This window comes from Anguilla rostrata, chromosome 3 (assembly GCF_018555375.3).
Source record: "Anguilla rostrata isolate EN2019 chromosome 3, ASM1855537v3, whole genome shotgun sequence".
In the NCBI taxonomy this organism is placed as follows: domain Eukaryota; kingdom Metazoa; phylum Chordata; class Actinopteri; order Anguilliformes; family Anguillidae; genus Anguilla; species Anguilla rostrata.
Genome location: NC_057935.1, coordinates 35565729 through 35578818, shown reverse-complemented (window position 1 = coordinate 35578818; position 13090 = coordinate 35565729). Strand labels below are relative to the sequence as shown.

General features: G+C 44.8%; 1 protein-coding gene across 2 annotated transcripts in view; it reads left to right on the top strand.

Moving 5' to 3' along the window:
• Positions 1-13090, top strand: part of itprid2 (ITPR interacting domain containing 2) — a 38336-nt gene that overhangs the window by 12695 nt on the left and 12551 nt on the right. The window contains exons 1-8 of one of the 2 annotated variants that reach the window (XM_064327320.1): positions 193-1722; positions 2156-2376; positions 2754-2796; positions 4273-4322; positions 5131-5184; positions 9299-9341; positions 9431-9529; positions 9671-9879. In XM_064327320.1, coding sequence (XP_064183390.1) covers positions 2199-2376; positions 2754-2796; positions 4273-4322; positions 5131-5184; positions 9299-9341; positions 9431-9529; positions 9671-9879 — 676 coding nt within the window. In that variant the 5' untranslated portion in view covers positions 193-1722; positions 2156-2198. Of the gene's footprint in view, positions 1-192; positions 1723-2155; positions 2377-2753; positions 2797-4272; positions 4323-5130; positions 5185-9298; positions 9342-9430; positions 9530-9670; positions 9880-13090 lie in introns of those variants that run through there. The other variant, XM_064327319.1, reaches the window with a different exon arrangement.

Below are 13090 nucleotides of genomic sequence, written 5' to 3'. Positions count from 1 at the left end.
CGATGCATGCCATGAAGAATAAAGGTCCCAGTCACATTGTGCTATATTGTAAAAACAGAAAAAGAAGTTTAAAATAAATTAACTGACCTAATTAAAGGCTGAGGGGAATCGACAGGTTCCTAATAGATGAATGTGTGGACAGCTGGCCTTTAAAACTAACCATTTGGTAAATAATTAAGAATTCAAAGACATGATAATGAGCCAAACCTGCATTACGTTAACAAGTTGAAAGAAAAAATTAAACTTTAACATGTGTTCAACAGCCTTAATTGAGCTAGAGATTGGCTGTAATGAAAACCAGCATCCCCACAGGGGATCCCAGGACCAGAGTTTGAGAACCACTGGCATAGAGGTACTTTCTGGTGGGCACAAGCCAGTGTTGCGGTGTATGCATGTTCATATCTTCAGTTTTGTGCAGGAGTTTTCTAACGCTTTCCCTAGACTTGGCCATTCCTGTCCTGTTCCCTTTTAAAGGAGAATGCGTCCCTCAGTTTAAAATAGAATGTAGACCAGGAGCAGCTCTGTGTTTATACTAGTGCCTTGCTCACCAGGGCCTAATGTTGAGGGGAGACATGAGGTGTTCTGTATTTACATTAGTTACTTACACACTTGGGTTAAAATGGAGCAGAGGCACAGTGTAAATGTCAGACTATATTAGTTACTCATAATGATGAAGGACCAAAGATCTGTACTGGCTTTTCAATTATAGTAGCACATATTGAAGCCAGACCTAAAGTGGGACAGACACTCCCTAGACCAGAGAGTCTCACTGTTTGTAGTCTACCCTGATAACTGACATTTCACAGTGACGCTCTTATGGTTCCTCATTCTTCAGATCCTTGGCCCTGCAGCGAAGTGTGTCTCGGGAGAGCTGAACCAGTGAAACCTAATGTAGCTTTAACTTTCTGCCTGAGTGCGCTCAGGTGTGTGACGACACGCTCATGCTCTGTTTCCCCAGCTCAAAGGAACTCACCTTGTCAGTTGACACAGGTAAAGCACCTCAGCCAGGTTACTTTGACCTTTTGTAATTGCTTTAATGCATCAGGAAAAACAAGGGAAAATGGCAGGCTTTCCTTGTGCGCTGGTGGTTTGGCGTTTCTAAATCTTGCATGAATAGTGGCAGTCAAGCCAGACCGACCGTAGTCACTGTCACACAAAGTCACCACCTAAGTCCTGTTTTGAGCCAAGAAAAACCCTAATGTGATCTTTAAAAGTACCCTTTAAAAACTAGATGGCATTTTGTTCAGCCAAATTCTTGCTGATGGGCTATGTGCCTCATGGACAGTTGTCTGTGAATCCCATTTTTTATTTCTTCGTATTTACAGACTTTTCCTGTCTGTGAATTCAGGTGTTGCTGTGGCATTTGCGTAAGCCTAATATATTTATTTTGTCACCAAAGAGACCACTTTGTTTTGCATTTCTGCTTATTTAGAACAGCTCCTCTGCAAATGGGGAAAAGCCTAAAAATAGCCCTCTGAACCCTAGAGATTACACAGTCGAATGATAAATCCATCCCACTTTAACGGGTTTGTCCATTTTCTTCAGAAAACCCTGATCCAAAACAGGAAATGACTCCGCACCAGCTTGTAATCGTTTAACTAAACAGACATTTCCTGTTCTACTTGTTTTCTAACTCCCACCATCTCAGCCAGGGTTTCTCCGTGGGTTTCATTACCGGACCGTTCAGTCTATCTGTTCTCTGCGCAGCCAAGAACCTTCGAGGTATTATTCGTGTCGCATGTTATTCATCCGGTTGCATTTCCTGAAGAAAGTGTTCAGTTTTCTTTATCCAAGATGTCGTTACTGTGCCAATTTTCGCATTCAAATGAAATGGTTGTATGATTGTTGATGAATGTTTTGCTTTATGATTATTGCTTGATTGGCAGTGTGGTAAATGGCATGGTTGTACGCTCTTGTGTGGCAGAACACACCTCTGTACACTTTGTGTGAGGTAACTCTATACTGTTGTGGGGTTTCACTTTAAAAGTTCATGAATTAATCAGCGGGTTCCCAACTCAAGAGTGACAAGAGTGGCTTATAACTGCTCTTATGAGTGATTTAACCTGCTCGTGGAGCACAGCGAAGGGGTGGGCTATGGACTGGGCGGGGCCTGTAATGAGGTGGGTCATGTGACGCATGGACCTCCGCCCTGCAGGTGAAGCAGCCCCGGTTGTAGTAGTGCCCTGGGAGCAGTAGGGATGGAGCAGTGTGGGTCGGCCGGCCGCGGGCACCCCTGGAAGGCTGCCACCATGAAGAGGAAGGCCTGGGCACTCAGCCGAGGCTCCTGGCAGGCGTCGGAGTCCCAGGACGGGCACGCCGAGGGGCAGCCGCCGCAGGAGCCTGCGGCGCACAAAGTGCCGCTCGCCGAGGAACCAGGTACGAGCTTTTCCGTCCCGCTTCTGCCCCCGCGCGCGGGGAGAAACCCGAGCCTCCAGAAGAGCGCGCTGAGAGGTTCGGAGCCCCGGTCGGATGCTGAAAGCCGGATCCTGGTGAAGTACCGGAGGATGAGCAGGGGGGGAAATTAGAGTGCTTTGGCTCTCTGACAGCCAGCTTCATGCAGGTCCATGCAAGCCATGACAAACCACTTTAAATCTCCAACAAAGCCTTTCCCTTCTATTCACCAGGGGAGAAAAGAAATTGGTGAACTGTTTTCCAGGTTTATTCTGACTGTTTTTTTTTTTTTTTTCGAGTGGAAGTGGAATAATCTCCTTCCTTTGTGAAAACTTTTCGTGATTTTTTTTTTCTTTCGCTAGGACGGATACCTAACAAGATCGCAAGTTGGCTGAAGGAATGCAGGTAGGGTCAAATCAAGTATTATCCTGTATTGTTTATTTTCCCTCAAACTGCCATCGTGAGTAAAGGAAGGTTTTGGCATAGAAGGAAGCCTGGAGGTTGGCTTTGTCAATATTAAGAATTCTTATTCAAAAATTGTTTTAAGTTCACGTTGATGTGCTCTGTGTGACTAACCAGTTTGCACATCTGACTGTCATGTGAATCAGGAGGAAAGGGGCCCTTTCATGGAAGTCTTCACTTGTGAGGACTAGTGACTTTTTTAATTAGAGGCTCCGTTATTCTCTGAAACAAAGAGGGATGGCTGGCGTTCAGGCCCCTATTCGATGCTGGTGAGACTTTTTCGTTTTGGTCCACCGTGGCTGAGTTATTGCTTTCCCCCTCAGTCTGCTCACATTTGAGCCACGCCGCTGTTTTATTCCTTAGCAACCGGTTTGGTCGAGGTCAGAGTTCCTTCGGTGGTTGATTGTGTTCTAGCTTTCTCCTGGCTTGAAAACAGCCCAGTTATTGTGAGTTCAGCGGAAGGTGCGTTTTTGTACGTTTTTTTTTTTTGGCCCTGCAAAGCATGTTTTTCTTTCCGGCTCTTGAGCGGAGAGCTCGGTTCTTGCCTCTGAAATAGTTTAGATCAGTTCTTAATCATATGTTTTTCTCCCTCTTGATTGTGGCCGTGTGCTCAACAAACACGCTGGGAGCTTGTTTTCTTAGTCAAATCTACAGTTGGCTGTAGAAGTCCCCGCGACGTCAAGACTTGTGTGCACATGATACCTGCCAGACAAGAAGTGACGTGATCATGATCCCTGGTATCAGTGGCGTGAATTCATGTTCACTTAATTGCGCTTCGCTGCCAGCGTAGATTAAGAACAAACTGTGGCCTGTGTCTATAGACAAGTCACCCAAGGGCCTGAAAACCATGGAGACATGCTACAGAGAGTTTGATACAACATTAGCATGCGCATTGTTCTGACAGTGAAACTGAATGTGAGCGAAGAATATTCTGTGGGGTGTTTGAAATCTGGTCTACAATGAGGGTAAGCACTTATTAGCAAGCATGAGAGCACAGCATTCTGAAACAGACAAAACAAGCTAGGCAGCATTGGGGAGGGAGTTCCAGAGGCAGACTCTGTAGGTGTCAAGGTTTTGATCACTTCGCGCTGAGGTGAATGAGCGAGGCTGTTAGTGACGCGGCTCCCAGGCTCCGGAGCAGATGTTAAGCGCGTGTCTCGTTCACACGCCGCTCGACCCTGACCCGCTTAAACCGGAATGTTCTGAATAAAACCAGAAGTGCAGATCGCAGGGGCATTTTGTCAGGGCTGCAGTGTGTGAACGGCTGTCTGGGCACTCGGGAGCTTGTGTTCAGTGGGGCCATGAGTGTATTTTTGTGAGGGAGAGAGAGAAGGAGAGACAGAGTGTGAGAGAGAACGAGTGAGATTGTGACCGTGGACTGCGGGGGATGTGGATGTTGACGTCTTTCTCTGTTTGCAGGACTCCCCTGGGGGCCTCTCTGGACGAACAGAGTAACACACCAACCAAGGGTGAGCTTCCCCTAGCACAGAAACACACTGCCAACCAGGGAGAGTGTGTACGTGTGTTTTTTTGTTTTTGTTTTTTTTTTTCCCTCCTGTGGTCATTTGAGATTTGCATTGGACAGAATGCTGAAATGGTGCTGGTGTCTGTAGATGCATTTTGACTGCTGAACACAAGCAGCACATGAGCATGTACACACACACGTGTACACATGCGTACACACGCACACACGCACACACGCACATACACGCACACACACACACAGACTACCCTATCGCACCTTAGAGCCCAGTGAACTTTGGAGCTCAGTGTCACACACCAACAGTTGAGAGATAAGGAAATGTCCTGTAAAACTCTCTCTGCTTTCTCCACTTTTTACTTCAAAATGGACAAGAGCACTGTGGAGCAAGGGAGTCTTATCCTTACCAGGACTTACACATAGTCAAGACCAAGTATCGCTTTTCCTGTCCAGATCATGGTATTCCTACACTAAATGGGGTCTCCTTTTGTTCAATGGCCCTTTAGGTAAGACTTGGAAATAGCAGTATGAAAACGAGTCAATCATTAATAAGTACATTTCTGAAGCATTTGTCACCAGTCATTTGTCTTGGAATGTGTTGCTTTTAGTACATTGAGAAGATATAGAATATTCATAACCATTGAATGTGTTCTTTTTTCCATTTTTAATATTGTGAAATGTGAACATTGTGAGTTTTCACTCTCAAAGAAGAAGTATCAAGGACTATTGCTGAAAATATCCGAGTGAATGGTTTTTTTGCTACCGTGTTTCACCATGCTTTTCTGTGTACTCTACAGGCACAGTAAAGAACACGTGCAGCTTTGAGGATGACCTGTCCCTGGGAGCGGAGGGTGAGTTTTAGGCACTTCCTTTCAGTATAGCCGTATTTCCAGTTTTCTCTTTGAAATGGGTGACCACCATAGGGGGTGTGGGCAGGCCCTGGGCATTTGTCATATAAAACATACATTACATAAATTTACTTTCCATTCCATCTTATTGTGCTTTCTATGTATTAATGAAAAAAATGAGGCTTTCTTCTTTAGGAAGTATTTAGACAGACATGTGCTTGGGGCCAAGTCCAGAAAGAACTGGTTTTCATTATTCATCATGGTTTTCGTCCATTGCATAACTGTAGAGCAGTGGCCCTGAGATACTGGCCGTCTGGGACTCTTTCCTCTGAGCCCGGTCACGGTCCTGGTTTATTAGTATGGTTAAGGGGCATTCCACTTTGTGTGTGAAGGAGCCATTCTTTTAAAGTTTAGGTTCCTTCTGCTGCACTGCCTTGGGTTTTTATCAGTGGATTTACGGGTTCGATCAAAGCTTGTGGCACTAGGTGTTATGCGCTCATTCATGACATCACTGTTTGATGAGCATTTTGTTGCAGTCAGACTGTGCTGATCTCCACATCTAGTTGGGGCTTGGCCTGTGTGTGTGCGTGTGGGCAGGCCCGTTTTAGCACAGGGGACCTAAGCGGTACCTGATGATGATGATGTGACACCAAGTTTGTACTAGAATGTTGTTGATTTAGAGTTCAGTCGCCTAGCATTTGCGTGTTGGGCGGGGAACACGTGTATCGACCACCTCAAACGCATGTTTGAATTTCTTATTTTTTCGAGAGGCCTGAACGCCGAAATACCTATTAAGTCCCGTAAAAATGTGCATTATAAACTTTCTAAATAAAAACATTCAGCTTCATATATATATATATATTTTTTTTACATTAATACGACTGCATTTATAATATTAACTTTTAGGTTTAAAACACGCTCGGAATACCTTAATCGCGACAATTAGAAGTGCAACTGCCCTGATATCACTTCATGGTTCCCAACCTAACTTTCCTAATGGCGGTTTTGCTTCTAGTACTTAAAGGGCTTTTGTATTTATGCAAGTATCTGTATTTTGTGTAGTCATTTTTTAAATGTAAGATATTTTCCTTGCAGTAAAAGTGAAAGGAATGCTATGGTTTTGTGGAAAGGCGCTTGATGATAAATAGTAAATACAAGTAAAGTAAAGTTTTGTGGAAAGGCGCTCAAGTAAAGACAAGTTCCAGTAGGCCCTGTAATGATCATTATCCATGTCTTTTAACATGTCTGTTGTTCAACCCATTTAAATAGGGTGGATGAGAAGAAACTTTGGGTTTGTGTTGTCGTACATACTTTGTTATGTATATGTGTAGTCAGCTGCAGGTGTTTCCACAAGGCACAGGTGAAGTTGTTGTGTCCAAATGACATAATTCACCATGACACCCATTTCAACCAACCTACATCTCATTATTATGTGTGTTTTAATAAAATATTTTATTGATTTTTAACACAGTTCTAGTAACAAGTGCAGATAACGTATCAGTGGGTGTCTTAGGGCACCAAAATGGTCAGAAATGGTCCTGTGTGTGTGTGTGTGTGTGTGTGTGTGTGTGTATGTTGTTTGTGCGTGGGTGTGTGCATGTGTCAGTCTCTCTGTGAACACGAAAGCTGGGTATTTTCCTGTCGGATTTGAATCAAATGATCACTGAATTCTGAATTGATTGACTAATCTCTATTTCTGTTAAAATAAATGGTTTTGGCTGAAGTGGTTGCCCATGGGCAAAGAAGGAAATTATTCAAATATGTGGCCTATTCCTAGGAACGGTTGAGAAACGCAACACAAAAACGTTTTTTGGCACCCTACGGTAGTCAAGTGACATAGCTGAGGCAATCTTTTCCCAGAGGGTTTCTTAATTAAGGTGAACTCATGACTCAAAAAAAGGCGTGTTGGGGAATTTTGAAGTATCAGTGGGTATCTGTCTTAGGGAACCAAAATGGTCAGAAATGGTCCTGTGTATGTGTGTGTGTGTATGTTGTTTGTGCGTGGGTGTGTGCATGTGTCAGTCTCTCTGTGAACACGAAAGCTGGGTATTTTCCTGTCGGATTTGAATCAAATGATCACTGAATTCTGAATTGATTGACTAATTTCTATTCCTGTTAAAATAAATGGTTTTGGCTGAAGTGGTTGCCCATGGGCAAAGAAGGAAATTATTCAAATATGTGGCCTATTCCTAGGAACGGTTGAGAAACGCAACACAAAAACGTTTTTTGGCACCCTACGGTAGTCAAGTGACATAGCTGAGGCAATCTTTTCCCAGAGGGTTTCTTATTAAGGTGAACTCATGACTCAAAAAAAGGCGTGTTAGGGATTTTTGAAGTTGGTGTGTTGGTGGTTCTTGTGCAATGTGCTTGCTTCCTAGGTTTTTCCCTGTTGCTCTTTGACAAGTTGAGGGACAACATTTACTGCTTGCTTATGTACATACCTTTTGTTTATTTTTGCGTCACAACTTTTACTATTTGGATTGCTATTCATTTCATTTTCGCTCACTCAAGAACAAACCTGAACAAACTTTGAAACGAAAAAGAAAGGAAAAAAAAATACAACAATGCCAGCTCCTCACGAGGCTTGCTGTGAATTCAGAAGACAGGTTACCCCATGGAAGAGCTCAGTGGTGGCATGGCTTTGGAAGAGTGAGTCAGTTAGATTTGGTTTTGTTCTTATCTCTTTACACTTTGCACTTGCAGTCAGTCTATGGACTAGGTTAGGCTCATCCCTATCAGGGGGTCTTGGGTTAGGGATAAATAAGGGTTGGGTGATAACGCTGGTCTTAAAGCTGCCGGAGAAGCTTACGGTAACTTCCACTCTGAAATTGGTTTGAAATTTTGTGAGAACAGTCTGATTTCACACTCGTTTCACATTCTGGGTCTTTTTTTGGTGCATGCGTTCCGTGTTTATCGGTGTAGGAAGAACCGGGGGATTTGTAAAGGCAGGGCTGCGTTCAGACTGGCGGTCCTGCATGTATGGAACAGGATAGCGTGTGGGCCGTCCTCACCAGTCCTCTCCTGTCGTCACCGCCCACGCATCCCCTCCAGTCCTGCTGGTACGTGCCGCTTGCAGCAAGCACAGGCAGGCACTCTGCCTGGCAGGAACAACCTGCTTTTACAGTCATCTGTACGTAAAAGGCTGCCTATTCGTTACTGGCTTACACAAGGGCTAACGCTGATTGGCAGCAGTAGAGATGTCCCGCCCTTTTTGGGGAGAGACGCAAGTTGGACCCATTTGAATGGGTTTAGTTCCAAGACTCTCCAAGCACACGCCCCCCATTTCTGTTCACCATGGCTGCCAGAACTGTGCTATTTTGCACTGCTCAACCTACAGTTTGAGTTCTTCAAGACAAACGGCTTTTAAGTCATCAGCCAGATAAAACCTGGCTTTATCTGTTTAACTTACCTGTTATATATTATGCCACTCAGACAGATTTGTGTTGCAGAGATGAAGTCTGTTATAAACTACCATTCATTTGGAACAAATCTTGCGAACCTTTACACCTGGTTATTTTAGATAAGTTGGATGCTATGTAGTAAAATTGAACCCGTGTGGTGCTGTATAGGCGAGTATAATTATTTTTAGTTAATGTTTCAAAATTGGGCTTTCTGAAGAGGTTTTGAAGTTATTCTTGGCAACTGAATTTCACTTTTGCTCTGGAAGATACTTAGGTAAATGTTTTATGGTGAATGTGTTGAATGTGTGCTGTGATGAAAGCATTATAAGAATCTGGGCCATTTGGTCCATAGTCTGTAATCTGCAGTCTCATAGCTGAATTTGAGTGCTTAGCCTCCAGCTCTTCATTTTCCCCTGTTCTAAGAGGGTTTCCTTTTTAAAGCACGTATTTCACTTCCCTCCTGGCTGCGGAATAATAGTAATTGGGAAATTGTGGGAACGAGGATGCATCTGCAAGTCCTATAATTAATCAAGATTGCAGTGAATTGGCCCTATGCAGGCCCCTATGTGCCTGCTTTATTAATGCATTTATGCTACCATAGAACGGCAAGAAACGGTCATAAAAATCTAACAAAGTTTGTTTCTGTATAAGTTGTCCAGTCAAACTCTCTTCTTCTGAATGATTGTTATATTCTGCCTCTGTCTCTGCCTCTCCAGCCAACCACCTCCGGGCTGGCGGGACTCCATCAGAGATGCAACAGTAAGTGGAGCTCCTAAATTCCAACCCCCAGCCTCTCACCGTCCCTGGCTGCACCTGACCTCCGCTCACCTCTGCTCTCTCTCCCACAGTTTGGGGATGCTGGCCAAGGAGAAGCGGACCCAGTTCCAGCAGAAGGGAAGGAGCATGAACTCCACGGGTTCGGGGAAGAGCAACACAACCGTGTCCAGGTGAGGGTGCGGGGAACAGCGTGAGGCGAAGGGTGAAGTCTGCCCCACACCCTCCCGCCGGCCCCGCTCGGAGACCTTCTGACTTACTTTATTCCTATTTTCTTTATTTGATGCCTGACCCCCCCCGCCTGCCTGTGCTAGCGTTTCCGAGCTGCTGGACCTTTATGAGGAGGACCCCGAGGAGATCCTCTACAACCTGGGCTTCGGCAGAGAGGAGCCGGACATCGCCTCCAAGATCCCCTCCCGCTTCTTCAACTCCATGTCGCACGCCAGAGGGATCGACATCAAGGTGTACCTGGGAGCCCAGCTGCAGCGCCTGGAGCTGGAGAACCCCAACTACGCCCTGACAAGTACGTGGTCCGCGTGACTGGCCAACGGCGTCGCCCCGAGGGCTGCCGGCACACCCTCATTACCCAGGAAATGGTGTCCCTGGGCGCTTGTACTGTAAATGCTAAAGTGGAGGAAGGAGGAAGTGGTTGGGCAGGCCTGCGGGCTTGTCGCCGCTCGCTGCAGTCCGGCGTTTCGGAAAGGCTGCCCTCGCGCCTCTCATTCAGGACGCTGATCAGAGGGCCCTTTGCTGTTTGCCGGGAGCGAGCGGGGACAGCTCTCTCGTGAGTGAGCGAGTTCACACAAGGGTGGCTTTGTTTCACCCTCCCCCCGCGCGCCCCTGGGCGAGCGCGGCTGCCTGGCGGCGCAGTAGAGCGGACTTGCAGAGGGCCGGGCCCACCTGCCAGGTCACCGACGGGCCGCGTTATCGTCCGGCGTTCGCATGACTGACACGGGTCATGCGAACTGGGCCTGGGCCTGGGCCTGGGGCGACGTGACGGAGCGGGGAGCTCATCTCGGACGGGGAGGGGTGCGTTGGAGGGGAAGAGGGGGGAACGCTCCATGGTGCGCTACCGCGCTTTGTCTTCTGTGAAAGCTCCGGCTGGAATGAAAGTCGCTGCGCTGTCTCGCGACAGTCTCCCGCGGACAATCTCCCGCTTCTTGTTCGTTGCTGTGCGTGTGCATGTCACAGTGTGCCCGTCACACCGTCCCTCCTTTGGTCTCTAAAGCCTGTCCCATCTCAGTTGTCTGGATGTAGGAGGCCTTTGGAATGTGTTTTGGGCAGAAGCACATGCTGTTCTGTAGTGCTCTGTTTCAGCTGGCTGGCCTAATGAGGCATTGTGCAGATGCACACAGCTCTGACAAATGCGTGCAGGGCAGCTTAAGGAGAACTTTCATGTCTGAAGATATTTTCAGTCCAGTAAGGGTTTGAAACTGGAGTCCCTGTGTTGTTAGAATCAGACAGTGATGCCCTGAGCTCCTCGAACGTCTCTCATAGCACCATGTTGACTTCTCTTACATAATCCCAGTTCCTTTACAGTTCCCCTTCTCTTTCTCTTCCTCTTTCTCTCTCGCACTCTTACTTTCTCTCTTTCTCCCTCCATTGCTTTCCAACTTGCTCTTTCCTTCTCTCAAGTACAAGCTCAAAAGTGCTTATACATATTGTGAAAGAAAACTATTTAAATGGAACAGGGAAGAAAAAGTGAAATGCAGTAACTAATTTGCTCTTTCTCTTTTATTTGCTTTCTCTGGCTCTCTTTCAACTGCATTTTTTGCATTTCAGTGTGCTTTATTGGCTTGTAATGCTTACAGTAAATATTGTCAAAGCATTATATCCAATTAGTTTTAAGTAGAAGGAAAAACAAGCACTGTAAACTGTTTAACCTAGGGACATTGTCATTCAAGGAATTGAAGAGACAAGTCTCAGTTTATAGATGGATTTTAAAATACAATTATATAAATGATCATTACATGTATAACATATTATACAGTATTTCCTAATAGTGATTATGCGGTACGTCTTGCCGAGACATTATTCACTGTCCTTCAGGTTGTGACAGGCTGAAACTTACTTTGTTGCAAATAAGTCTGTTGGCTGTTCTCCTAAAGGGGTTTTCAGCTTTTCCTCATTTGTCTGGGAAGTTATTTTCAAGTTTTGAAAATCTAACTGGAATGATTCTTCTTATTTCAATGTATTTTTCTCAGTGTTGGCAGAACTGCATTTCTGTCTCCACCTCTCTTGTCTTAGTGACCACATAAATGCTCATCTTTGGGCAACCACAACTTTAATGCCCACCTTTGTTCAGTTGCTAGGGTGTTGTCACTGAGCCTGTACTTGCCCAGGACCTGTCTTTGTTGTGTGTCTCTGACAGACTCTGCCAGTGTATATTCTCTGTTGTCAATTGCTGTGAAGCTGCGCTGACCTGAAGCTGGTTAGCACTGGTATAGGTTTGTAATTGTGTAAGAGGTTCAGAATCAGTTGAGCGAGTTGGATTTTAGAGCCTTTGAATATTCTAATATAAGTAATATTCAGTTGTTTGGTCTTATTTTAGATGCTCAATAAAATGTGCCCTTTTCCGGGTTTGAATGAGTTGGATAGCTGCCTCAATCAGCTATGCATGCATTATGTGGTGTGTTCCTGTTTACCTGTGCAATGTTTTTTTGAATTCCGCATGTAGAATTTCAGACAGAGGTTTTTCCCCTGTTACTGTAGTCTTGCTGACTGAGTGAATTCAATATTTCACATCCATATAGCCGATATTTGCTAGTTAACACTAAAATATTTTTGAATTAATTCTAATGGAAATATGTATTATATGCAATACTAGCACAAATCCAGCAGAAATAAATATATAAGTGAAAGGTTTGTATTTTGCCATGCTACTGGATACAGATGCAGAACAGGGCATGTCACAGACCTGGTGTTTGTAACGGCACGCATGGACATGCAGAAATGGATGGTAGTCTGTTAAATACACAGCCCTACATTTGCAGACACATAATGCAATAATTGGCTACATAAAGCACATACTTAGGACTGGAGCACACAGAAGCCGAACAAGGCTGCTGAGCATAATCGCAATAACAAACTTTGTGGGCCTAAAACCTGAAAGATGACTGAAATACTAATACAAATGAAGTTATATAATATAGTAACACTACTAATAGTATCATGTACAAAGGAAATATAAGAAGTTTAGGCTCATAAGTCCTAAAGAGCCGTCTTTGTATGCTGCTACTTCTACAAGGAGGAAACTCTCCAGTCCAGAGTGACAGTTGCTATCACTGTCGCTACTGTCCCTCTTCAATTCCTTCAATACCTCCTTGAGAGTCTTCTTCTTAAGCTTGCTTACCATGATTTGGCTTTTCATGCATACGCCGGTGCACAGGGCCCTTATAAACAGTAGATGGTGCGTGCACAAATCTGCACCGCATGCATTCTGCATAACTGTCTTTCTGCAAGTTGCTGATTACGCAATAGAATATCTCAGCAATTATTTCATCTAGAAGGAAGCCATGAACTTATTTCGAAAGTTGTGGAAATGATGTTGAAGAACTCAAGACTGTTAGGTTCCTGTAACAAAAACAGGGTTTCCAAGCAGGGGTAAAAGTCACAAGAGTAGGTCATAGAGAGGGTAGATTATTTTTTTCAGGTAGTAGCTTGCTTTCTGGCAATTTCCTCAGCATTGGAATGTCTAACTGAGCATTTTTTTCACAATTGGTAAGAAGTTGCTG